General features: G+C 56.2%; 9 protein-coding genes across 9 annotated transcripts; 6 read left to right on the plus strand and 3 right to left on the minus strand.

The window, feature by feature from the left end:
- Positions 1 to 3282: 3282 nt before the first annotated feature.
- On the minus strand, positions 3283 to 5418 carry WHR41_02716 (uncharacterized protein; the record flags this gene model as incomplete). The annotated part of the gene is made up of 1 exon (XM_069371322.1): positions 3283 to 5418. The coding sequence occupies one exon, from the start codon at positions 5416 to 5418 to the stop codon at positions 3283 to 3285; it is 2136 nt and encodes a 711-aa protein (XP_069231867.1).
- Positions 5419 to 5876: 458 nt separating this feature from the next.
- On the plus strand, positions 5877 to 6997 carry WHR41_02717 (uncharacterized protein; the record flags this gene model as incomplete). The annotated part of the gene is made up of 2 exons (XM_069371323.1): positions 5877 to 6140; positions 6218 to 6997. 2 exons carry the CDS (start codon positions 5877 to 5879, stop codon positions 6995 to 6997), a joined length of 1044 nt encoding a protein of 347 aa, XP_069231868.1.
- Positions 6998 to 8062: 1065 nt separating this feature from the next.
- WHR41_02718 (uncharacterized protein) lies at positions 8063 to 10090 on the plus strand (the record flags this gene model as incomplete). The annotated part of the gene is made up of 1 exon (XM_069371324.1): positions 8063 to 10090. One exon carries the CDS (start codon positions 8063 to 8065, stop codon positions 10088 to 10090), a length of 2028 nt encoding a protein of 675 aa, XP_069231694.1.
- Positions 10091 to 10802: 712 nt separating this feature from the next.
- WHR41_02719 (uncharacterized protein) lies at positions 10803 to 11847 on the plus strand (the record flags this gene model as incomplete). The annotated part of the gene is made up of 4 exons (XM_069371325.1): positions 10803 to 11082; positions 11174 to 11499; positions 11559 to 11776; positions 11830 to 11847. Exons 1-4 carry the CDS (start codon positions 10880 to 10882, stop codon positions 11845 to 11847), a joined length of 765 nt encoding a protein of 254 aa, XP_069231695.1. The 5' UTR covers positions 10803 to 10879.
- Positions 11848 to 12181: 334 nt separating this feature from the next.
- Positions 12182 to 13245, plus strand: WHR41_02720 (uncharacterized protein; the record flags this gene model as incomplete). Its single annotated transcript, XM_069371326.1, has 2 exons — positions 12182 to 12540; positions 12625 to 13245. The coding sequence occupies 2 exons, from the start codon at positions 12182 to 12184 to the stop codon at positions 13145 to 13147; spliced, it is 882 nt and encodes a 293-aa protein (XP_069231922.1). The 3' UTR covers positions 13148 to 13245.
- Positions 13246 to 15730: 2485 nt separating this feature from the next.
- Positions 15731 to 16222, plus strand: WHR41_02721 (uncharacterized protein; the record flags this gene model as incomplete). The annotated part of the gene is made up of 1 exon (XM_069371327.1): positions 15731 to 16222. The coding sequence occupies one exon, from the start codon at positions 15731 to 15733 to the stop codon at positions 16220 to 16222; it is 492 nt and encodes a 163-aa protein (XP_069231921.1).
- A 984-nt stretch (positions 16223 to 17206) lies between these two features.
- WHR41_02722 (uncharacterized protein) lies at positions 17207 to 19291 on the minus strand (the record flags this gene model as incomplete). Its single annotated transcript, XM_069371328.1, has 2 exons — positions 17207 to 17559; positions 17620 to 19291. The coding sequence occupies 2 exons, from the start codon at positions 19289 to 19291 to the stop codon at positions 17408 to 17410; spliced, it is 1824 nt and encodes a 607-aa protein (XP_069231924.1). The 3' UTR covers positions 17207 to 17407.
- Positions 19292 to 20307: 1016 nt separating this feature from the next.
- WHR41_02723 (uncharacterized protein) lies at positions 20308 to 21045 on the plus strand (the record flags this gene model as incomplete). The annotated part of the gene is made up of 1 exon (XM_069371329.1): positions 20308 to 21045. One exon carries the CDS (start codon positions 20308 to 20310, stop codon positions 21043 to 21045), a length of 738 nt encoding a protein of 245 aa, XP_069231923.1.
- A 178-nt stretch (positions 21046 to 21223) lies between these two features.
- On the minus strand, positions 21224 to 23230 carry WHR41_02724 (uncharacterized protein; the record flags this gene model as incomplete). The annotated part of the gene is made up of 1 exon (XM_069371330.1): positions 21224 to 23230. One exon carries the CDS (start codon positions 23228 to 23230, stop codon positions 21224 to 21226), a length of 2007 nt encoding a protein of 668 aa, XP_069231918.1.
- Positions 23231 to 23737: the final 507 nt, after the last annotated feature.

Consider the following 23737-nt stretch of genomic DNA (forward strand, 5'->3'; position numbering starts at 1 on the left):
GAGCCCTCCGACAAAAGCCATTCACCCTGCGCTTCGCAATATCATCAGCGGTCCGAACTCACCTAAACCCGCATTCCCGGACCACACATCTGCTCACTCGTCTCCCGCCTTCAACTCCTCTGCAGCTTCCACGCCTGAGCCTGCTGTAGCTGACGCCGCTGTGACGCTTCAACCACCTAATACCCCTCCCAGGTTGGTGGAAAAGCGAGCTTCTGCGGTCGGCCACACGAAGCCTGCGGCGTCTCTCACACCAAAGCATGCTGCCTCGAACGCCTCCAGATTCAGCTTTCAGCTCGACGCCAGCGCGGCAGAGGAGAAAGCCCTCGAGGAGAAGCACCGCCGCATGGCGAGCGGCACTCATCAGAGAAAGCAGAGCGTGACGGAACAAGATGAGGACGACGACGAGTACTTCGATGAAGGCGCCATGGACGACGAGGACGAGATGGAGGCGGAGATGCGCATGCACGATAACGCGCAGTTCCAGCACCAGCCGAAGATCCACGTCGCGCAGTCTGACACCAGCTCTGTATATGACGAAGATGCTCCACACGCCAGGCGAGACCCCGAGCAAACGTATGCAGAGCATCCGGCTTTCCGTGGTCATTCGGCTGTCTATAGCTCGAAGCACGATTCCATGGCGCCTAGCTCGCGGTATTCGAGCGATGCGTCCGTGTATGCTAGTAATGGCTGGAACCCGCAGCATTCGCGCTTCATGAGCGACTCGACGATGATGACAGTGGGCGATCAGGAAGGGAACGGTCAGGGCATGCCGAGGAATGACTTTTACATGCAGCCGCAGGCGGCGGCGTTTGGCATCGGTGCTCCTGGTGAGACGGCTGGTGGTAGAGTTCCCAACAGAGACAGCGTCATGACTGTTTCGACGGTGCACAGCAATGGAGCCCATCAGATGCCGCAGGCTGGGAACAATGCTGTCCCTGCTCCAAGCAATATGCAGCACCCCAACTTCAGTGGCTTCAAATTCAGCGACAGCCCGGAACGGAGTAGGCCTGCGACGTCGGATAGTCCCCGCCAAACAGCTTTCACGGCTATCGGACAGCATCCTGCGGAGTACTACAATCAGCTGCCGCTACCTTCGGAGCCAGCACCTTCGGCGCAGCCATCGAAGATGTCACAAGCTCAGAGCACAAACGAGCCGGCCGAGAGCGCTGCATATCACGGCTCCATCGGCCAGGGCATCCGCGCGCGCAATGCCTCAATGAACCAGAACCTCCAGTACGCCGCCTCGGAATCCAGCGCCGACACCCACGATGACATGTACTTTGACGACGGCGGCTTCTCCGCCGAAGTCCAAAACTCCTCCGGCTACGGCGAAAGCATCAACGAAGAAGAGCTCGACGACCCGGACTTCGCAGGCGGCTACCGAGGCATGGAACCTCGTGGCTACCACGAGCGCCACGCCAGCGCGATGACTATCACCGGTCGTGACGGGCCTTACCCTACGTTCGCCATGCCCAACCCGGCCAAGGCCGCCCAGCGCGAGTCACAGATGCTGCTTGAGGATCTCCCCTTGCACGGCCGTGTCGAGCCGCAATGGATCCCGCAGCGGAATCCGTCCGACGATGCGAAGAGACTTGGTCTGAGTGATCGTGTGCCGCCTCTACCTGCGCAGCCTGGTGCGCCGGATAATATGCCGCAGATGGCGGCGTATCATCAGGCGTTGGCTGATGCGGCGAACCGTGCTGCGGAGGATGGGAGGTTCGAGAGGCAGGGTAGCGTTTCGACTGCGAAGAGTAGTGTTTATCCTGGCGAGGAGCAACAAGCCCGTCGTGACGGTCAGGATGAGGCCGCGGATGACAAGAGCCGGTACTCACAAGATGAAGCTGGCAATGCATCTGAGAACTACGCTCCGTCGGCGGCGCCTGGGGACGAGAACATGAACGCCACCGACTCTCACAACGCCAACAACGCCCGCTTCTCCCAAGCCAGCGCCGCCTACACCATGCCCCGCATGTCCGGCTTCGACTTTGGCTTCAACGCCTCCTCCTTCCCCTCCGACGACTCCAACGCCGCCCCTACCGACGACTTCAACACCGCCCACATCGACGACGACGCCTACGATCCCGACGAAGAAGCCTTCATCGCCGCCGCCAACGCCGACGCCCTCGCCCACGACTCCGCCGGCTACTACGGCCAGGAATTCGGCTTCTACGCCCGCGCCCGCTCCGACTCCGCCGGCTCCGGCCCAGGCTCCCACGGCAAGCACGCCCAGCTCCCGCCCCTCGAGGCCATCAACGGCGGCTTCTTCGGCGCCGACGGCGAGGACCCCCTCAAGAGGCAGAAGTCCGGCCGCGAGCCCGACCTCACGCCCATCACCGAGCGCAGCGAGTTCAGCGCCCGCAACTCCTTCATCAACTTCGGCCCCGCCAGCGCCGCCTCCTGGGGCGTCGGCAGCCCGGCTCTCGCGCGCTTGCCCCTGAGCCCGCTCGTCGGCGACGCCGCCGCGCAGGGGCACAAGAGCCGCGCCAGCGGCGGCGGCTATTTTGGCGTTTCCCCCCCGCCCGCTTCCGCGGGTTTGGTGGAGGGGAGGCCTTGGATGAGCGCTGAGAGTCCCGTTTCGGTCAACTCGAACGCGAGTAGTGCGAGGGAGAGGGAAGGGGATCCGACCCTTAGGAAGGGGGCGCAGGCGCCGGTGGGTGGGGAGGGCGCGGGGAGGGGAGGTGGGAACGGGAATGGGAATGGGTGGATTTGACGGGTGGGTGCTTTTTATGGGCGTTTTTGAGCGGGCGTGCTTGTGAGCATTGTGTGCTTGTGCTGTTATGAAAGGGGTTTTTTTTTCTCTTTTTTCTGGCGTTCTGGGATTTGATGAGTTGGTTTGCGTTTTCGCTGCTTTGAGGATATCCCCGATCGTTCGAGTACGCGCGAGATTAGCTTTTTTTTTCTTTTTTCTGGCCGTTTCTACTGGAGGCTGTTGATACTTTGTTCTATACCTATTATTCTTTCTTTGTCGATTTTATCAGAATAGAATCATTCGGCGTAGTATGTTTCACAGTGTAAGTGAAGGATGTGGTGTACCACATTTGCTCATCAGTTTCTTTGAAGTTTAGGATGAAACCTGGCTAAAAGCTGGCTCTATGAGCTGCCGGAGACGTTCATCAACCGTGTGGTTCCGATGCTCCTTTGTTATTTGAAGTAACGCTAGTATAACCAGGCCGTGCTGGCGCTTCATAGTTATTAAATGGTGGTATCAAAGTTTCAAATCTCCGGCTTTAGTCCTCATCGCCACCTAGCCTTGCCCCGATGCATTCTTGCGCCATACTCTCGTCAACCAGTACATCTCTCCCAAGGTTCGCGGTATTCCAGACCCAGCCCTTCAAACACCCTCTTCTCTGCCTGCTCCATCGTCTCCGCTCTGCCCTTCCCAAGGGTGCCGTCGTACCCAAAAAACCCTTCCACATCTACCACTTCGCCGTTTGCTCGGTCTCGCACACCAGAAGAATCAAACTTCCATCCTTTTACATTCTTCGCATACCGCCGCAAGTCTCGCTGGAACGTCGTGCCGCCCGACCAGCCCATCACCGCACAGCCTACTGTTCGCCACGGCGAGACGATGATGTCCACTCGCCGGTGGATGTTTGGGTTCTTCGCTTTGGGGTCCGCCGCGATGTCAGCGTCTTTCGTTGGCCAGGACGGCTCTTGCCAAACGACGAGCGCTTTGTCAAGTGTGTCGAAGCCGTGGCCGCCGCCGCCGGTGCGGAAGGGCAGCGTTTGCTGATCGCGGTTGGTGGAGTTCAGCGAAAGGAGCAGCGTGTGCGTGATCCAGCCTTCGTCTTCGAGAGAGGTCACGATGTCGTTCACGATGTGCAGGGTCTGCGATTCGTCTGGGTGCGAAACAATGATGTCCACGTCGCCGCTGGCTTCTTTCCTTCGACGATAGCCACCGACGATCAGAGATTGCACGCGCTCGTCTCGCACTTTGCACGCATGCCGGTGCACCGTCCGCCCGATCTCTTCGACTTCCGCGCGCGGAATCAAGTCCAGAAACTCATCGTAGAACTTCACCCCGATCTGCTGCACACGGCTGAGCGTCTTCCACCCGTAATCCACAATATCGTCCAAATCCCGCCATCCCTTATCGAAGTAAAACTCCCTCGCCGTCGTGGCTCCCACGCCCCAAATCTCGTAAAACAGCCGCAGCACTTTCAGATCCTCGTCCGCCTCAATGTCCTCCACCGCTCTGATCTTCCCCGTATTCGCCCATTCGACAAAGAGGTTGGCGATCTTCGCATCGCAGCCCGGCAGCGCCAGGATCTCGCGCGGATTGCCGATCTTGTACGGGTACGCGGCCAGCGAGGCAATACTTGTGCTGTACGCCCGCACGCCGATCTCGTCGTTCGTCAGCAGCCGCGCGAGCTTGATCTTCTTCAGCTGCGCGATGAAGGCCTCGTTCGCCTGCTCCGCCGGCGTCAGCCGCTGGCAGGCATACTTAATGCCTGCTGCGACCCACGCGGGCTTCTCGGGGATGTCGCTCGAGGCGCCGGAGTCGGCTTCGGAGGTGGTCGTTTGGAGGAGGTGCGCGTGGGGTTGTTTGGCAGTGGGTTGGCCGCCGGCGGCCCAGCTGGCGGTGCTGGATGCTGTTGGGGCGATGCCGAATTTGCGTTTGCCGAAGCGGTCGAGTTTGGAGGTGTTGGGGGCGTCTTCTTTTGCTCGCTCGAGGATTGAACTGGGTGATGAGAGGGGTTGTTGGGTGCGGGTGGTGTGAGGTGTTGATGGTGCCGCTTGAGAGTTGCCTTGCGTCCCGGCCGTAGGGGCCGCTGGTGGATCAGGCTTCGTGATTCTTCGACCTTGGTATGTGACAAATGCATCTAACGGGAGACATCTACCAGCCACTTGAGATTCCGCAAACCAGTCCACTTTGACCACTTTGACAAGATCATGATCCATCGGTGGCGGAACTTTCACGTCTGGGCTTCTCATCGAGCTTTTGCGTTTCCTTTTCCTGGCGTTTGGTGATTTCAGAACCTCGGTGTCTCCCTCAGAAGCCGTGCTCGAATCGTCAATCACGATGGCCTCCGACGCTTCCTCTGACACTTTTCGCTTTCCTCCCGTCTTGACTCTCTTTGGAGACGCTTGAGATCTGACTGATGCATCTTCCTCCGCGCTGGAACGAACATTCGCTTTCGCCTCCTCAGTCCAGAGGCCCTTGGACTTCAGATCAAAGATGATCCGCGGTTTCCGAGTGACTTTGCTCAGGACTATATTGGCTTCGGTTGGGTCGTATGTCAATGATGCTCCAGCTTCAACTAAGCCTTCTTCAAGCTCGTGGAGATCTTCGATTTCGAAATGAGTGGCTGAGACGAAGATTGGTGGGAGATAGGAGAGGTCCAATGAGTTTCCGGTCGGGTCGGCTGGAGGAGACGATCCTTGTAAAGTTGGAGAGTATGTTGCAACGTCCGCCATGGTTTTCAGAAGAATGCTACGAATCTTCGAGACGTTTTCGCTCGCGATCTCGGGAATAGACTTTCACGCGTTACATTGCCAATTGCTTGTCGGTTTGCCTTCACGGAATAGTTTTGAGAGCAACATAATCTTGATCGCTCTTCCGCTTTCATGCATGTTCTGATTCAACGCGTTCTGTTCTGTATATGCGAACAACAATAAATCCTCTGTCAATGATGGAAAGACGCCTCATTTTCCATACTCGTAGATAGATATCTTGGAGAATGTAAGATTGTAAGCATTAGAGACATAACAGCACGTCCGAACGTCATCGCAACAACCCTAACCCTCGGGACCCTGAATGCCGCTGCCGGCCTCACCTCCGAGCCATCAACATCAGGCTTGCGACCTCCGAACGTCTAGAGCTAACCCATCGCTTGATGGCATTGACTTTAGCCCATCGTTGACCGCAGGCCACCATGGCCACCCCATTTGTACCACGAGCAGTATTCCCGCTGCTCGACTCGGTCCCGCGCTCTTACTACCTCGGCCACCATGCCGCTGGCCTCGCCAAAATGCGAACGATGCTCTCGCAGATCGACCTGATCATCGAATGCAGAGACTACCGCGTGCCGCTCACATCGCATAATCCGCTGTTTGAAGAGAGTTTGGCAGGAAGGGAGCGCATGGTGGTGTATACGAAGAAAGACCTGGGCCGAAAAGGAGGCGAAGAGGACAATAAGGTGCGTCGTTGTATGGCAAGGCCAGGCGGAGCGAAGGCAGGAACAGCAAGGCTGATATGTAGAACTTTGTAATGTAGCGAGAAGCTCTGCTGCGCAAATGGCACCATCCGTCTCCCGTTCTCTTCTCAGACCAGCACGCCACGCGTGATATCCGAAGGGTGCTTGAGCACATCAAAACGGCCAACACGACCCGCAACAGCCTGACGGGCTCCCACCTCATGGTCGTCGGCATGCCGAATGTAGGGAAATCTTCTTTGCTCAATGCTCTCCGCCGCGTAGGCGTGGGCAAGGGCAAAGCTGCGAAGACGGGCGACCAGCCTGGCGTGACGCGCACGATCGCTCGGTCCGGCGTCAAGATCTACGACGCGGCGGAAGAAGGGACTGATGGCGGCAGCGTCTACCTCATGGACACACCGGGTGTGTTCGTGCCGTATGTGCCGGACGCCGACCACATGCTCAAGCTGGCGCTTTGCGGAAGTGTCAAAGACACCATCATCCCGCCGTTCACGCTGGCGGACTATCTGCTGTTTCAGATCAATTTGTACGGCCCGAAGGTCTACAAGGAGTACCACCCGCCTACCAACAATGTCACCGAGCTGCTGGAAGCGATCGCGAGGAAGAACGGCCGGTTAGGCAAGGGAGGTGTCCCTGATATGGAGGCTTCCGCGCTGTGGTTGATCCAGAGATGGCGTGATGGGAAGCTTGGTCACTTTGTGCTCGACGATGTTACTGAAGAGGCCGTCGAGAAGAAGCTTTCGCATGATCAGGTTGCTCCCAGCAGTTTGAACCAGGCGCGGAAGGCTCACAAGGAGGTGCAGAGGGCGAGGGCCAAGACCAGGAAGAGTTCTGCAGCGTGAGCTCGCTTGCTGAGAGAAGCAAAGCATTGATACTGAGTGATGATGTCCTCGCGGCCGTTGTCAACAGCGAAGGATGAGGCTGCGCCACGGCATTCATCATCGCCGAACCTCTCAGTCTACTGAGAGGCTTGCGCCGCTTGTAGATGGCGAAGGACCATCGGTCGAGCGCAGAGCGGTCTAGTGCGAGATCTCCACTTATCTTCGTCCATCTCGCAAGGAGTCACAAGCGTTGGAAGGCGCGGAGTTGCCCAAGGCATGGCTACTGTGTCTGCGGGTGTCTTGAAGTTATGGCTCTCTGCCGATGTCGAGATTGTGGCTGAGAAGGCCGCCAGGTGGATCTGTTGCAAGGATCCGAGAAGAGAGATGTGATCACATGCACTCAGGAAGTGAGGCTCAAGGACGGCTTATCAGTGGTGTGGACAGATGGTTGGTGCAGAGAAATAGTCGGGAATGAGTCTAGGTAAGCTGATCTCCCGCCCTGCAATGCGCGATGTCCTCTGACAGGCGAGAAGACAGTGTAATATAGCATAATCTTGATGCGAAGGCTCTTTTACCAGAAGCGAGCGGCATTTTGCGAGCAATGGCTCAAATACCGCAAACGGGACGCCAGTGCCACCCGGCGTCCGCCAAATCGATCGTGCCTAACGCCTCTTCATTACTTGACGAGAGCATCCAACATTCTCGCTTTGGCCTCAGGTGTCGTCACATGGCGTAAGTTAGTGAATCACGTGTGCCTGCGGCGAACAGATGCAGGCCGCCGTGGGCGCTGCGCAACTTGCTCTTTCCTCGCGTTTGCAGACAAGGCCGGGCCGGACCTTCTGCACCACAAACAAACACCCACCTTTCTTGCCGGCTTTGCACCTTCGACCTTCGCCAGCAATGCCAATCCTCGACCTCTTCACCAAAACGTCACGCAAGAAGCGTAAGTTGAACTCCCCTTCATCCTCCGCTGGGCAAGGGACATCTGGGCAAGGGACATCAGGGAGCAGGCAGCGCGGTTCTTTGGGTTTTAGCGACGATTCGGGGGAACAAACGGAGGCTTCTAACCCGCAGGACCACGACAACATGGGTAAGAGCAACAAGTTCGACTGCACCAACCGCCGCAACGAAGGCGCCGAGCTCGGCAAGTCCATCGGCGACGCTGCGCTGAAGGAGCTGGAGAAGACCCGCAAGGATGCCGCTCGCCACGCCGGAAAGGCCAGGAAGGCCAGCGGCAGCAGTGCCCGCAGCCTCGATCTAGACAACCTCGGGGTGCACTTCATCGACCTCATCGTGCCCAGCAAGGCCTTGACCGACGACGGTGTGGCTGCTCTGGTTGAAGGCTTGTATGCTGCAATGAAAGCTGGCGACTCCCAGGCGTCCATTGTGCTCGAAGGCATCAATCTACGCGACAACAGGCTCACGACACGCTCTCTCGCTACCCTGGCACCAGTGATCGACCTTGCTCAGAACGAGCTCAAGACCATCGTTCTGTCGGAAAACGCCATCACCGTTGAGACCGACGCTCAAGCCCAAGAGTTTGAGCTCTTCTTGGTCGCTTTCAAGTCTTGCAAGATGCTTCGCAGGCTGGACCTGAGCGCCAACGGCACGCTTGGTGACAGAGCTCTCGAAATCTTCTGCAAGGTCCACTGCAACGAGCCGGCAATCGAACCCATCGCTCTCGGTGGCGGTCACTCGATTCGCACCTTGGAGGAGTCGCTCGAGGATGATGATGTCGGATCAGCTGTCACCGACGACGAGAGCACGCACTCTATGGCTTTCGACCCCATGACAGCCGGTGTCTTCCTTCATCGGCGCTGCGGTCTGCGCTCAATTCCGTACATCTCATTCAACAACATCGGCCTGTCTGACAAGGGCGCCTTGTGGCTCTCTTACATTCTTGAGGATCACTACTTCCCGAACCAGCTCACCAACGAGATCAACGCGGCCCCGGCGACCACCTCTGTCGATGCTTACCAGCAGGATGCGGTGGAGGGCGGCATCGATTGGCGTGGCAACGAGAACACCATCGGCAAATACGGTCTTCATGTTCTCAAGAAGACTGATACGGTTCGCAAGCACTACAAGTACGATAGGCTGGCCTTTTCAGGCCCGGGGAGTCCTACAAGTCAGAGCACTAAGGATCTTCAGCTGCGCAGGTTCCCTCGGACTTCTGGCGACGATCGTCGCACCAGCCTTCGCACTTTGCATGCTGAAGACGCCGGCGACCATGGAGTCGCTGATCTTGAGAGCGCACGCAAGCACATCCAGCGTCACATCATCGAAAAGAGCGGCCTCAGCAGCATCGTCCTCTGGGATACCGCGCTCTCTATTGTCATCCTCTCTCGAAAGTTGGCCTATATCGCCCCGGCTGCAGTTTCTCGCAATCAGTACGCAGGCCCTTGCCTTTTCATTAGCAGCCAGGCTCTCGATGATACGCCTGACGCGCGCACTGAGCGCCTCGACTCTGCAGCCATTATCGAAGCCAGCGCGCTCTCCGGCTCCGACGGAGATGAAGGCGACACCAACACCGATCCTGCGCCGTCTACCATCACCCGCAAGAGCGGTCTCTCTTACGCTGCCGCATTGTCTGCCGCGTCGGCTCTCACGTCGAACAAGTCAGAGACCGCCTTGACTGAAGTGACGAACTCTCCGGTCACGCCGAAGCGTACATTCAAAGCTCACCGCAAAGGGGCCTTTAGCGAAGGCTCCGACTTGCAGGCACTCTCAAAAAAGCTGTCTGAAATCGGCTTGCAGAACGTCGACCGCCGTCCGGAACGCTTTCTGGATTGGCAAAAGGCGAAGCAGGAGCGCGAGAATTTCCAGTACCGCGACACCTCGACTGCTTGCCAGCTTCCACAGCAACTCTTCGAGCGCATCCATTTTCTGGTCTCTTCCGGTCCGTCTGGGGACTCTGACGGCGTCAGCGACAGTCAAGCTACAAAGGCCAGGACCGCCACTGCGCTGCTCAGCGCCCGTCAACTGCGCTGCGCCTACGAGTGGGGCCAAAACAGGGAGACGCTCATGATGGAGTCCCAATGGGGACGCATGACTGAGAGCGCGCAGCGCTGGATGCTCTTGGAGGGAATTGAGTGCCTCGCGTATGAGGTTTGAATACGGCATTGGTGACGGACTCTGGGATGGTACTCCAGTCCTTGCTGAGATGAAATTGGGGGAGTGGATAATGGGAAATTGCCGGGATGGTATCACTTATCAGCGTAAAGCGGCCTCAGCGGTCATGTTGGCGGTCTGCTAGTATCGTTATCGCAGGAAGATCCCGATGAAATGGTTTTTGGTTTTACAACTTGTTGGTCACATTGGTTGCAAAAAGCTGCTCTCCGGTAGCCTCTTAGCATAGTCCAATTATGATCACACGCATTGAAGCGCGATGTATTTCCCCTCTGTTTGCGCATTTTCGATAGGATCTCAGACTTTCTGCGTTTTTCCCGTGATTGGACTCGAGCCATAAGAAACCGTCACTTTCACAGTATCACAACTCCTCTGTCGCGGAGTATTGGCTCCAAAACAAGCGCCAGCCAAGCCGCAGCGCAGACGTGCTTGAGTCTCCCCATCACGCAACCGGCTTCACGACTTCAAGCGTCCCGCGACCCAATGACAACTACCAAATCGTCCTACAGCCATGCCGCTTATTAGAAGCCTTATCGCTTTGCCGCAGTCGCCACGCTGCAATCGGGAAGTTTAGAGGGACCCCGAAATGACACCATCTCGCCGTCCATGCACACCATGCGCTCGCCATGTGGGCATTTGCTCAACGGTAGCTGAAGGATGTCTTACCTCGCATTGAAGCAGCTCTAACCTGGCATTGCAAAGGCTTAAGTAACCGACTCGGATATTTCGCTGTCCCTCTAACGATCTCATTCTTAAGAGCGATACAACGCGACCATGGAGGTCGAGCTACTCTCTCAAGCAGACGGCTATGGAATCATCTGCGGGCTGTCCGTTCTTTTCTGCGGTATCATCTTGCTGGCTGTAAGGGTCCAGAAGAGATACTTGTCTGAGGATTCGGAGCGCTCGGAGATGTCCATGGTTGCTAATCGCTCCGTGGGAACCGGGTTGACTTGCTCAGCGGTGTTCTCCAGCTGGATGTAAGTGTAAACCTTGCAAGAGCTCCATCAACTCCAGCGAAAGCAGGACACCTATGGTTTCACATTACGGAACGACACTGACCAGATTCAGGTGGATCAACGAAAGCGTCATTGCAGCAGCATACACTTACAGATGGGGCGTGGCTCTCCCGATCTGGTGGGCTAGCGGACTATCGTTCCAAATCGCCTTGATGGCAGTCATGGGCATTGTCGCCAAGCTCCGAGTCCCTTACGCTCACACGTCGCTGGAATTCATCAAGATCAGAGACGGAAAGTACGCTCACGGGATATTCATCTTGTTGAACCTCATCAACAACATCTTTGGCTGTGGAGGAATGATCCTAGCGGGCGCACAGCTGGTTTCTGGAATGACGGGAATGCACATCGCCGCAGCTGGGATTTTCATACCCGCCGGAGGTTTGACACTCGCCCCTTCCGTGAGGGTGATTAAAGTGCTGACCCGTCATCTCTGGCAGTCGTCATCTACACCGCTGTCGGCGGCCTCAAAGCTACGTTCCTGACCGACTATCTCACACTACCGTTGCTTTGGTTCTCCTTATCTACTTATCGCTCGCAGTCCTCACCAATGAGCACGTTGGAGGTATATCTGGTCTCTATGACAAGGTCATGGCGAGCGAGGTGTATGTTGAAGGGAATTTTGCGGGCTCACTTCTGTCAGCCAAGTCCAGAGGAGGTTCGCTACACCACTAAAAGAAATCTGAGAAGAGGTACCAATTACAAGCACAGCTATCCTGTTTGGATTAGTCCTAAAGTTCGGCAACCTCGCACTCGTTCTGGTCGATATAGCGTTCTGGCAAAAGGCGTCTGCATCGGACGTGAAAGCTACAGTACCGGCTTACTATCTTGCCTCCATCGTCATCCTGGCGGTACCATGGTGTACTGGGACCATCATTGGACTGTCTGCAAGAGCAATCGAGAACAATCCGGTGTGGGCATTGTATCCCGGTACATTATCTGAGACCCAGGTGAATTCTGGAATGATAATGCCCTATGTTCTCAAATCTCTGCTGGGATCGGGTGCTACAGAGGTCTACTAGTTTTGATCTTCATGGCCATCACTAGCACTGTGTCATCTAGCATGATCGCAGTATCCAGTATTCTTTCTCTCGACATCTACAGGACTTACTCCAACCCGACGGCCTCCGACCGCAAGACGCTTCAGGTGAGCCATCTTGGCGTGGTATTTCACGGCGCGTTCATGGCCGGCTTCGCATTGATGTTGAACTACGCTGGCGCCACCAACAATTGGACCACGTACTTCCGACCGATAATCGCGTGCCCAGCGATCTTCCCTCTCATGTTCACTATCCTGTGGTCTGGACAAACAAAAGCGGCCGCCATTCTGTCGCCCGTCCTCGGACTATTGAGTGGACTCCTGACCTGGTTTGTACTTTCCTGGCATTGGGGAGGTGCCATCAACATCCACACTACCCAACAGTAACTTCCTGGCCTTTACGGCGCAATTGTGTCCTTCTTTTCCCCAGCAGTCTTCTCGTTGGCAATCTCACTCGCGAAGCCCAGCCGCTTCGACTGGAGGATCTTTCTGCAGCTCGATCTTATTGAAGAGAAGGTGTCATCGCAAACCACGCTTCCCTCCACTTCTGGCAGCGAGAATGAAGTTGCTAGTCCGATGGAGGGTCGGAACGACAAGAATGAGAAGAATTCGGTGGGCATATCTGGCGAGTCCAAGACTCCGTCGAACAGCGTCGGCAATTCTGCCTCCAAACTCGACGACGTTGTCCACCCAATGTCTCCCGAGACTTTACACCACATACGCAAGTGGTTGAAGATCGCGTCGGTCTTCTTCGTAGTCAATGTCGTTGTCACCTTGATCCTGTGGCCTCTACCGCTCTACCGCGACTGGATCTTTACGAGGAGCTTCTTCTTCGGCTGGGTGACGACGGCGATCATTTGGCATTTTGGCGCGATGGCGGCTGTTATCGTTTACCCTTGCTACGATGGCTGGAATGCGATCGCGACATCGATCCAGGGCGTTGCGAGTGAGATCAAAGGGCCGACATGGAAGCGTGTCTCGAAGAACTAAGGGACATGGAGCTGACTGCTTGTCGGAGGTATCGCAGGGGCCTTGTGTTCTCCATATTGATAGACAGATAGAACGATTCACGGAGGTGCAGCTTCCGTGAAAATACTCTCGCTAGTAGGAAAAATGGATCTGAAGTTTCGAATACTGCTGATGTACGCTACCTTCTTCTTATTCCTCGGTCACATCATCTTCGATCCAAATTTCCCATTGCTTGCTTTCTTGCGCGTCTTCCGACCGAGTCATCAGCATGCATCGCGTCCAGGATGCAATAGCTTCCATCCAATCGAACGTGCCATTCACTCTCCCAACGTGCTTTCCACCACCCTTCTGAAAATGTTGATTAGCCGCTGGGTTTTCTTTTCCACCTTCCATCCATGATGCCGCACGAGGGTGGAGGTGTTCGCATCGATATAATGCAGCATGGTGCCGACAGCGGAAAGCTTCTTGTAAGTATCAGTCGCGGGCTTGCTGTCCTCGCTTCGATGACTTTCTCTGCTCATCGCTTTTCTCATGCTCGCATGAACTACGCACCTGGAAACGGGGTTATCGTGCAAGAGGGCGGATGGGGTGGGATGTTGGCCGGATGAAGATTGAATGGATTTTGTGATTGGATTGATACATATTCTGGAAAGCTCTCTCAATCCCAAGAGGCCGTCGTTCAAGCCTTCGATCGCAAGTGTTTCCCAAAGTGTTCCTGCTTCTGCCAGATCGATCATTCGCGCGCTTGCTGGTGATGCAATGCTCTCAAATCTTGAACACTGCGGGTGGTGGTTGTTTGTGGCTGTTGCCCTCCGGGAGAGCGCGATCCCGATCTGTTGTACGCCGATGCGGCGGTCAAGTTGACCGATCTTGATGATCGTTCGTTGAGAAAGAGTCCGAGCCATAGGCATTGCGAGCGCCGTTCAGAATCACCTTGTTGGAGTCTCGGAGCATTGAGAGTAGCCACAGGCGACTGATTCCGCCTGACCTGATCGCCGACCGTCGCGCGAAGCAACGCGCTGAGCTCGCTCCTGCCACAACTGCTGAAGCGCGCGTTCCCGTGCCTTCCCCTTCCAGTACAATCACAAAGCGCCTTGGCAGCCCACAGCGCAAATATAAAAAGCCCGCTTCCCAAGCTTCCCAAGCTTTCCACCGACAACACCCACCACCCACCAACACCAACCACCACACAACCCATCACCCACAACATGCACCCCATCCCCTTTGTTCCCTCAAGTTTCCGACACGCCGAAGAGCAGCAGGTGCTTCATTGCGCTTGACTCGTTCCTCTCGAGGCACCATCGTCTATCACGCAGTAGGCGCACACCACGCTTTGCTGTAGGTCAATGGTGTCCTGCACAGTAGCGCTCCATTGCCCTCTGGGCTTTGCAGACACCGCGATACTGTTCATGGTTCTTAGCGAACTGACTGTGCTGTTCGGCCGATGAGCCAACGCGTGTCCTCAGGATATGGCGACTCGACGGGTGTCCGACCACTCGAAGAGGGACCATAAGTGCTCCCTGCAAGGAAAGGTTACGGAGATCGACCGAGCGGTGCCTTTACTCGGCGTGAGACTGTCTCCGGAACTTGTAATAGCCTCCATGGATTTAGGGGCTTTCACCAGCTCTAACAGTCGCAGCTACGCAAGCAGGCTTAACTGTCTGTGGCCTCCGGGTCGGCGTAGAACAACGGGAGTAAACATTCGGCATCCGCACCAGGCAAGCTCGCCGTCGAGCACCTGGTGGAAGGTAAGTCTCACACTAACATTTGGCGGCATGCAATCCCAGCCTGCCGCCCCCGTCTTGCTAACGTTGTGTAGGCCATCAGTTACTTGGCTCACTTGACAGTGGGCCGGGCGCTGGAGGCCTTCCATTCTGTCTTCGACCTTAGCAAGTATTCTGAATGTGTGCTTTCTGTTACCGTCACTATTGCGCATCACACCAGGCAGGCGAAGTGTCTAGTTCGCCCAAATGCTGCATGGCGTGCGGTGAGGTGAGGTTAGATGAGGTTGCAAGAAGATTTGTGGGGCTGGAAAGCTTGGTACCCACCAATGCCTCCACTCATGCACGCCATGTCTTCAAGGCTGCCACGCGAACTGTAGACTACGCTGTCAACACCTCTGGCAGTTGATTGTCGTCAATACTTCGCCAATGATTCGCCAATGCGATAGAAATAGTGTTCACAATACTAACACTGTGGACTCCATCGCCCTGTGATCCCCGATGCCTGAGGTGTGCAGCATCGCGCATTGACCCCACATGTGCCAACCATATCTGGCATGTGATTGAGAGAGCACGCGCGCGCGCGCGCGCGCCTGCCAGTGTAGGATAAAGCCTTTGCGCAAAACGCACTCTGCCATTTTCCTCCAACATCGCCGACAGCCGGCTTTCGAAGACTCGCTTTCGCTTGCGTTTGCTGCCACGATTACCACTTGAGACAGATCAACTCACTGCCATTGACCACTTAGTACACAAACGTCCACTGCCACTGCCACTGGCCACGTGAAATATCTGCGCTGATTGTTATCTTCGACCAGGCAAGAAAACTGCCTCGCCGCTGAGCACCCTCCGCTAACCTTCTGCTCAATAGGCCCCTGCCTCGACAATGGCGGACAACTCGCAGACAACCAACCAGGACATTCCGTCCTCCAACGCGACCGCCACTCTCGGGCACCTCGGGCGCCCGATCCCAGAGGCCAGGGCTTACCTCAACAAGGCCCAGCGTTTCGTGTCCTTCGCCAAGTATCTACACGGACAGCTGCTCGCCGCCCGCCGCCGCTTCAGCGACTACCACTTCGAGCGCCCGACCACAGAGGACATGAGAGATATCTCCGCCATCAAGACGCAATTCCGCCAGCTGTGCGACGGCACCCTTCTCGACGGCGCTAACGAGGCTCTCAACGACAGCTTTCTCGAGGAAGTCAACAAGGAGCTGGCCAAGCTCGAGAGGATGCCTGCACTCGGCTCGATTGAGACACTGGCACTTTGGAAGCACACCGCCAAGCTTGTACAGGAGGGCAAGGACGTCAAGGTAGAGTTCGAAGAAGTTGCGGAGGATCTGAGGATGAAGAGCCGCAAGGCTCTCATCGGTATCTGAAGGCTTGACAACGGCAACTCCGTCCCTTCAAGATTTTTACTGTGGCAGTGCCATGGTTGTCCAAGCTATTGTGAGTGGGGCTTGTCCACTCCCGCCGTCAAATCGGTTATTCAAAGGCACAGCGTTCGAAGCGGCAGCTCACTTGCCTTCAAATACCATTAGCATAGCGACTCCTTCTGCGTGTCATAGCTTTTCAGCGACATCGCAATGAAACGAATTCCCTTACCAAGATTTCTTCATGCTCAGTGAATTGAGACTGCCGTCTGCTGGGGGTCTCGTGATGTAGGCCTGACTCTAGTCTTAGCGCGCGTGAATGGAGAGCATTGTTTGCTTGCAACCTAAGCTGCAGACCTGAATACCGCACTTCACATCATTGCACCAAAAGGCTCACAACGACAGACGCAATGTTCATCCTTCACCACGACCGATGTTGTTACCTCTGCCTGCTATAAGTTCGTCAAAAGCCGCCGCGGCGCTCACTGTTCCTTAACCACAACTACAAGTATTCAAGCTTGCCTGACGCTACATCTACACCCAAACCAACCGAAACGATTCCCAAGCGCCCAGCGCACCAATGAACAGCCCCGACGACACCACCTTCAACACACCAGGCCTCTTTTGGGGCGCCGCGTGCGAGCGCCAACTCCTCCGCGTCCGCGACTACGTAGCGGAAGTCAAACAGCTGACGGAGAACATCAACGCGGAAGTCGCGAAGCTCAGAGACGTGGACACCGAAAGCAAGCGTTTCGACCTCAGTAAGCTGATGCCCATGCTCCACCGCGCGAACGAGCTGCTGCTGAGCCAGGTCGCGACGCAGAAGTATTTCGACGAGTGGACGGATCGCCGGTTCAAGGGAGAGCAGTGGGAGGGAGAGGGCAGCGTTCGCGCGGTGGAGGCGCTGTTTGCGATGACGAGGATGTTGGAGTCTGTTGCGCCGGCTGTGAGGAGGTTGAGGGAGGCTTTCAAGGGTGCGGAAAGCCTCGATGTTCATTTCGATTTGTCCAAGCGAATCAGATAGCGCGGCATGGATGTATCGCAAGCGGAAGCAGCAAGAGTCAGGCTCGCTAGAGGTATAGGCAGATGGCTTGAGGCTTGTTATGACATCAAAGGTGTTGCATTAGGTCGTTCCATGCATATCTTCTTTTTGAGTTTAGTTTGTTCTCTTGCGATGCCTAGCACCACCCTTTACATGTGCATCCACCTAGCCATCCAAAAGTTCGTGATCCCCTTCGCCTCATCCACCAAGCCCATGTCCAGCAGTAACTGTGTCGTCCCTCTCACGGCACTCTCAAGCGCGCTGAAGATCCAAGCGTGCGTGTAGCTCGTGTGCTCGCCGACTGCGGAAGTGAAACATTAGCTCAGACCGGCACACATGACCAACAAGGGAACACTCTTACCGAATACAGTGTGCTTCTCTGTGTGGAAGTAAGCTGGGAGATATAATTGCTGCTGACCAACCAGCGGCGACGCCCAAGCGCCGTTCTGGAACTCGTTGTTTTCCCAGCAAATCCGATCGTACGATCCGGTGAACTGGTCCTGCGCAACAGAACCGTGGACCTCGATCATAGCGCGCTGAACGCGGGCGACATGCTGCTCCTCGGTAAGAGCGGCGAGTGAGCGGGCGTAAGTACCGGAGACGTAGGAAGCGAGGATGACACCGGGACCGGTGGAGTTGATGCCGTAGCTTGGGTAGCAGATGCTGCCGACGCCAGGGATGTTAGAGCTGCCGCAGCCGCCGATGATGGGGTGCTCGAGGTGCTCCCAGAAGCGTGTTTCGTAGTGAAGGGCGACTTTGCAGGATTGCTGGTAGTTCAAGCGGTTGATGGCGCGCGAGAGGAGGGAAGTGTAGTCTGGCATTGGGTTCCACAAGCGTACGCGGCTGAAGGGAATGGCGACGACGGCGTAGTCGACCTCCATGGATTGAGGCTCGACGTCGAAAAGGTTGTTATCACGGTGGAGGATAGAGAGCTTTTGAGTGTTCTCGTCAAACGACATGCCCTGGACCGAGGTTTGGAAGATTGTGCGGTTGAGAACCTGCGGTCCGAAAGCGGCTGGAAGCCGAGAGAGGCCTTTGTCGATTGTCCGCCACTCCGTAGCCTCAAAGTATACATCTTCATAAAGCCAATTCGGGAGGCTCCCTGAGATGTCGGTCACCTGGTCGGTGATGTTGTTGTCATACTGAAGCAAGTACTTCAAGTAGCCAGCTTCAGAAAAGTCGAAGTAGCCGTCCGCAACCGCTTGCTTATGAGCGCGAAAGACGTTCGTGGCGATCGAAGCGATCTTGTCATGGTCGAGATCGCTCCATTCCTCAATAGCATCTTTCGCCTGCGCAACCAGGGTAGCATTCGAGTATGTTGCGTTGAGGTTGGTGGCGTATGCTGGATCATCCGACACTTCTGCAACGCTCGGCACGGTGCCGTCCGGGCGACGCTTTGAAGTGGAAGAGGGCGCTCCGGGGCTACTCTGAATCCACTTGATGAAGTTGACAGCGAGCGACGAGTCATTGCCGTTCTGCTTGTTGAGTTCATCGGCAAGCTGGAAAACCATCCGGTGATCCATGATCTGCAGCGTTTCGTTTGTGTCCGGGTCGGAGATACTAACGGGGAAACGCATCGGTCCCATCTCCTGGTATTGGTAGTCTTCGGGTTTTGAGCCGTTGAGATAGGTGGTGTGCACTCTTCCGCCGATGCGCGAAGACGCTTCAACGATTGTCCAATCATGGATGCCGACAGAGTCGAGCAGATGGGCAGTCATCAAACCGGACATTCCTCCACCGAGAATGCCGATGGTCTTGGACTTCTTCCGCGGAAACAAATGCATCCTCGGGCTCCTTTTCTTGCAGGTAGGCCACGCCGTCGAACCAAGGGCCTTCAGCGTCCATGATGTCAGCAGCTGCCGTCCACCGGCGCTCCTTGCGCCTTGCCATAGTGATAGGCGCAGATCTGCCCACGAGTCTGTCTCCGGAAAATGCGTGCAGGCAGCCATCAGACGGAGCATCGTGGGGAGGTAGCCAAACGAACTTAGTTGGACGCTGATCAGGGTGGCTTGCATGTCTCTTCGCGAGGCCATGGTTGCCTATATGAGTCTCTCCGAGGCTATGGTGGCAATCACTCGATGACTTTGCATTGCATGAGCCGTAGTGGAGGGACAGCTTGCCATCGAGTGGCTCAGTGTATTCGATGTGGACATTGTGCATGCCGCCTGCTTCGGCGAATATCTCATCTTGGAAGGCGACAGTGGAAGGAGGAACGAAGAAGGAAGCGCCAGCAGCCGATCCAACGATCGACAAAAGCACCGGTGCAAGCATTATGAAGGCCTTGAAATGATCGTTCGACGGATTGATGCAGGAGAGAATCGACTACCATTCTGAGGTTCATCGAGCCTCTTTATAATCCTCAAAACACCGCGATGACTCCAAAATCGGATACCAGAGCCGCAACCCCTCCTCTCTCCGGCCACGCTCCCCAACAGTGGGCAGCGTTTTCTGAACGCTAGAGCAGCCCTTGGTTGCATTCCGGGACCTGCACGCAAAGTATCGCACGAGACTCATGGTTCGCCGAGTCGGCCTAAAGGGCAGCGCACCAATGCCGTCGATGGAAACGTCGGTATCGAAGATACCGTTATCTTCGGAGTAGCATGTGGAGCAGTGTGGAGATGCATGCTTGAAAGTAGGCTTATCTGAATAGGGCGCGCGATGATGCTGATCCGCAGCGCATGGCACGTCGTTATCAATAGGGACCCGCCACGTGGTGGACGCCGAGCGAGCGATGTCGGACGGTATGCGAAAAATATTGTTTTGCGATGCAAAGGCCGACGGAGGCGTAGGGCGCGGGTGAGGTTGCTATCAGTACATCTGAGGTCGTACCTTTACCTAAGCAACCGCCGCTGGCCCAAAGAGGAAGGTCGAGCGCGTGCAGCTGCAGCCGCGGCTTGCTTGCATCTTGAGGCTTCAGTTTTCAAGCTCCGAAGCATCTCGAGCAGACGCGACGACCAACCAGCGCGCGACGGCAAAAGCAACAAGCAGCCAGCGCATCTTTGCAACACCGGAACTCCACCAACATCTCAACCCGACCCGTCCGCCCAGCATGGCGCGCAACGCCGAGAAATCGCAATCCATGCTCTTCCGGTTCCGGGAGCAGCAAGCCGCGGACCTAGGAATCCTCGACACGACTCGCACACGGCGGCCAAAAGCGATCAGCACGCAGGAGCACATCCCGACCTGCGAGCGGTGGCGCGGCCAAGTGCTCAAGGAGATCTCGCGCAAAGTCAGCAAAATCCAGGACCCGGCGCTCAGCGATTACCAGATCCGCGATGTGAACGATGAGCTCAATCGCTTGTTCAAGGAGAAGTGGCAGTGGGAGATGCGAATTCGGGAGCTGGGAGGGCCCAATTACATGCGTGGCGGTGGCAGGATGCTGGATGATGAGGGGAGGGTCATTGAGGGTGGTGGGAAGGGTTATCGGTATTTTGGACGCGCGAGGGAGTTGCCGGGCGTGAAGGAGCTGTTTGAGGCAGCGACTAGGCCGAAGCAGTCCGATGAGAAGAAGACGGATACCCGCGCGGATCTCAGTCGGAGGGTGGATGCTGGTTACTATGGGTATGGGCTGGATGAGGAGGACGGCACGCTTGTTGCGTACGAGCAGAAGAAGGAGAAGGAGGCGTTTGAGACGCTGCTGGAGCAGGATGAGGACAGAATGGATGACGGCTGGGAGCCGTTGCCAGGAGACGCTGGAGATGGTGTGGAGTGGACGTTGCCCACTGCCGAGCAAGTTGAAACCGAATTGCTCGAGCGGAGAAAGAAGAAACTGCTCGACAAGCTTTGAGGCATCACGCAATCGCTTTACGACCAAGCAACCACGTGTCACACAGATCGAATGATCGAAGTCTCGAATATCAAAGGCTTTCTTGGGTATCTCGTCAGTCGTTTACATTCGTGGAAAAGACTCGCTCAAGCCAACACCGAAGCTATGCAAAGCAAGGAAAGCATCTACTTGGCGCTTTTCATGAAGCCACATTATTATCATTGCCAGACACACACCATTTCTCCTCGTCCCATCCCGGAGGACGCCATGTGAACAAATCGAACGCTTCCCGAGTCCATGGATCAGGTACAGCAACTCGTGGTGCTGGCTTCGGTTCTGAGGGAGGCTTCGGCGCAGAGAACGGCTTACTGAGCATTACAGTCGAGGTCCCGTCAGTTGCAAGGTCAAGTGCAGTTGGGAAGCAATTCTGCGCACTCTTTCGGATCTCTTTGCGGCCAATGCCCGGTTTCCGACGAGCTTGTCTTGGTGAAGGCTCCTTTGGTGGCGGTGATGGTGACGGCACCTTTGCATGGGGCCGAGGCTCGACCTCCATCCGCTCAATTACTGCAGTTGGCGCATCAGGCATGGCTGGTCCAGCACTTCCAGTGTCAGGTGAATCCGCAGGCTGTGGCACCCTGTTTGGCTCGATGGAGTCCTGGTGCGCAGTCTCCATTCTTTTTGCCGTTTGCGCCGCTGGCGATGGTATGCGATGTACGGATACATTTGGAGCTCGACTTGCTGGCCTGTCGATGATCGCTTCATGTCGTGGTGCTGAATATTGCGTTGGCTTCTTTAGCACCTCGGGGTCGGCAGCATTCGCTCTTGTCGCATCTTTGTTGGACATGGGCGCGCTGTCAATAGTGTGTAGCTCGGAAGCAGTAGCTTCAGCATCGTTAATAACATCATTGAGATCATCAGCTTTTTGCTGGGCCAATCGCCTCATCTTTGCTAATCGTTCCTCAAGTAGCTCTCTCTGTGTCTTTCGTTTCGATGCCGGTGCTTTGGCATTCTCCGCCGCTGGAGTCTGATCTGGGAAATCTCCTGGCGACGAAGAAGTGTCATCGAGACAGGCCAATGTCCTCCTTTTTGGACCACCCGTTGCCATGCGCAGAATCTGGCTTGCTTTCGTGCTGGTGGGCAGGAAGGGCGGGGCAAGTGGTGGAGCAGCGGCAGCAGCAGCCCGTCGTTCGCCTGCGTCTTGACGCCTTTCTTCAGCTCGACCATTTGGCCTTTGATGTTCCGCATCTGCTCTCTTCTCTTTACTTTTGCTTGCTTGCACCTGAAATGCGGGCGAGCTGGAGCGCACTGGTTCTTTGCGAGTTGACGGTACCGGCCCGGAGATTTCCCTCACGGGGGATGATCCAGGACCAGCTGCATCGGTCGAGTACACAGGCAACAACTTGGAGGGGGAATCGTCTCCATCATCGGACAGATCGATGACTTCCTTCGTTCCAAGTCGTCGTTGGCAGGAGGGCAATGAGCCACGTCTCGCAGCTTTCGCTCGCGCGTCAGTCGTACGTTTCCGTAGAGGCGTCTCCTTCTTCGCGTCCGGCTTCGGCGTGGTCGTCGTTCGTGTCACAATCCAAGGATCTTCCCTTGGTCGCTTCGGCGGACGCCCACTTTCCCACTCTTCGTTCTCAGCCGCCTGCCTCATCTCGAACGGCGACTTGACAGGCACGCTCGCCTTCCCTATCCTACCCTTCGGCGTCCCAAGCAAAGCGTTCAAAGAGCGATGCTTCAGCTGTGTTTTTCCCCCGGCAGTACTACCCACTGCCAGTCTCGCGGGCGGCGGCCCCATGACTTTCGAAGGCGTCGCCACCGCCCTCGCAGGCGAACTACCCTCCCCACCTTCGCCCCTCCTCCCCTTCCTGGCGCTTTGCTTCAACTCCGTCAAGTCCGTCTCAGTCCTCCCCACCGCTTCCGCAACTTGCACCAGCACCGCCTCCCGCTCCAGCGTCACCTCGTCGCCCTCCTGCACCGCCTCGTCCGCTTTCCAGTGCACGTCGCCGACGAAGTTGCGCGGCACGTCGTACACCATCACGCGCTTGTTGAAGGTGTGGAAGCGCAGGAAGCCGTCCTGCCATCGCTTCTGCTTGCGCCGGATGTCGTGCGTGTAGAGGCAGTTGAATTCGAGGACGGGCGCGGTGTTTTGGCTCGGTGGGATGGAGAGCGAGGGCGTGCTGGAGCGGTGCACGGCGGTGGACATTTTGGGGAGATGGGGTGATCATCGCGAGGGCATGGTCTGGAGGCGCTTTTCGGGGGGGTATGTATTACTGGAAGGATGTGGTTGCGGTCGCTATGAGAGCGTGAATTGGTGAAGACGCGAAGTCGCGTCGGCCGAGGTTCGGCACGCGCCGCGAGTGACGCCTGGTCACGTTTTTGTAGAGTGCCTGAGTGCAGCTGTCAGACGAGCTCTACCAGCTGGTTGGGAAGGATCGACAGAGGGAATGATGCACTGATGGTTGGAATGGGATGACGCACACATTAGGTTGTCCATGATCGAAGATCGTACTGTGAGGTACTCGGAAAGGCTGATGATTTTCCTTCTTGCAGTAGTTTTTGATGAGGTAGATGTGCCAGACCTGCAGCTCACACATGAGGCACGTATGAGCCTGATCGACGCAAGGTAGGTGACAGGTATCTGGTCGCTCAATGAAATGTACGCTCGAAATTGCCCTCTCTATTATCGACTGAACGGAATAGCTTCATCAAT

This window comes from Cladosporium halotolerans (assembly GCF_011745625.1).
Source record: "Cladosporium halotolerans strain TM138-S3 chromosome Unknown Sca6, whole genome shotgun sequence".
Taxonomy (NCBI): Eukaryota; Fungi; Ascomycota; class Dothideomycetes; order Cladosporiales; family Cladosporiaceae; genus Cladosporium; species Cladosporium halotolerans.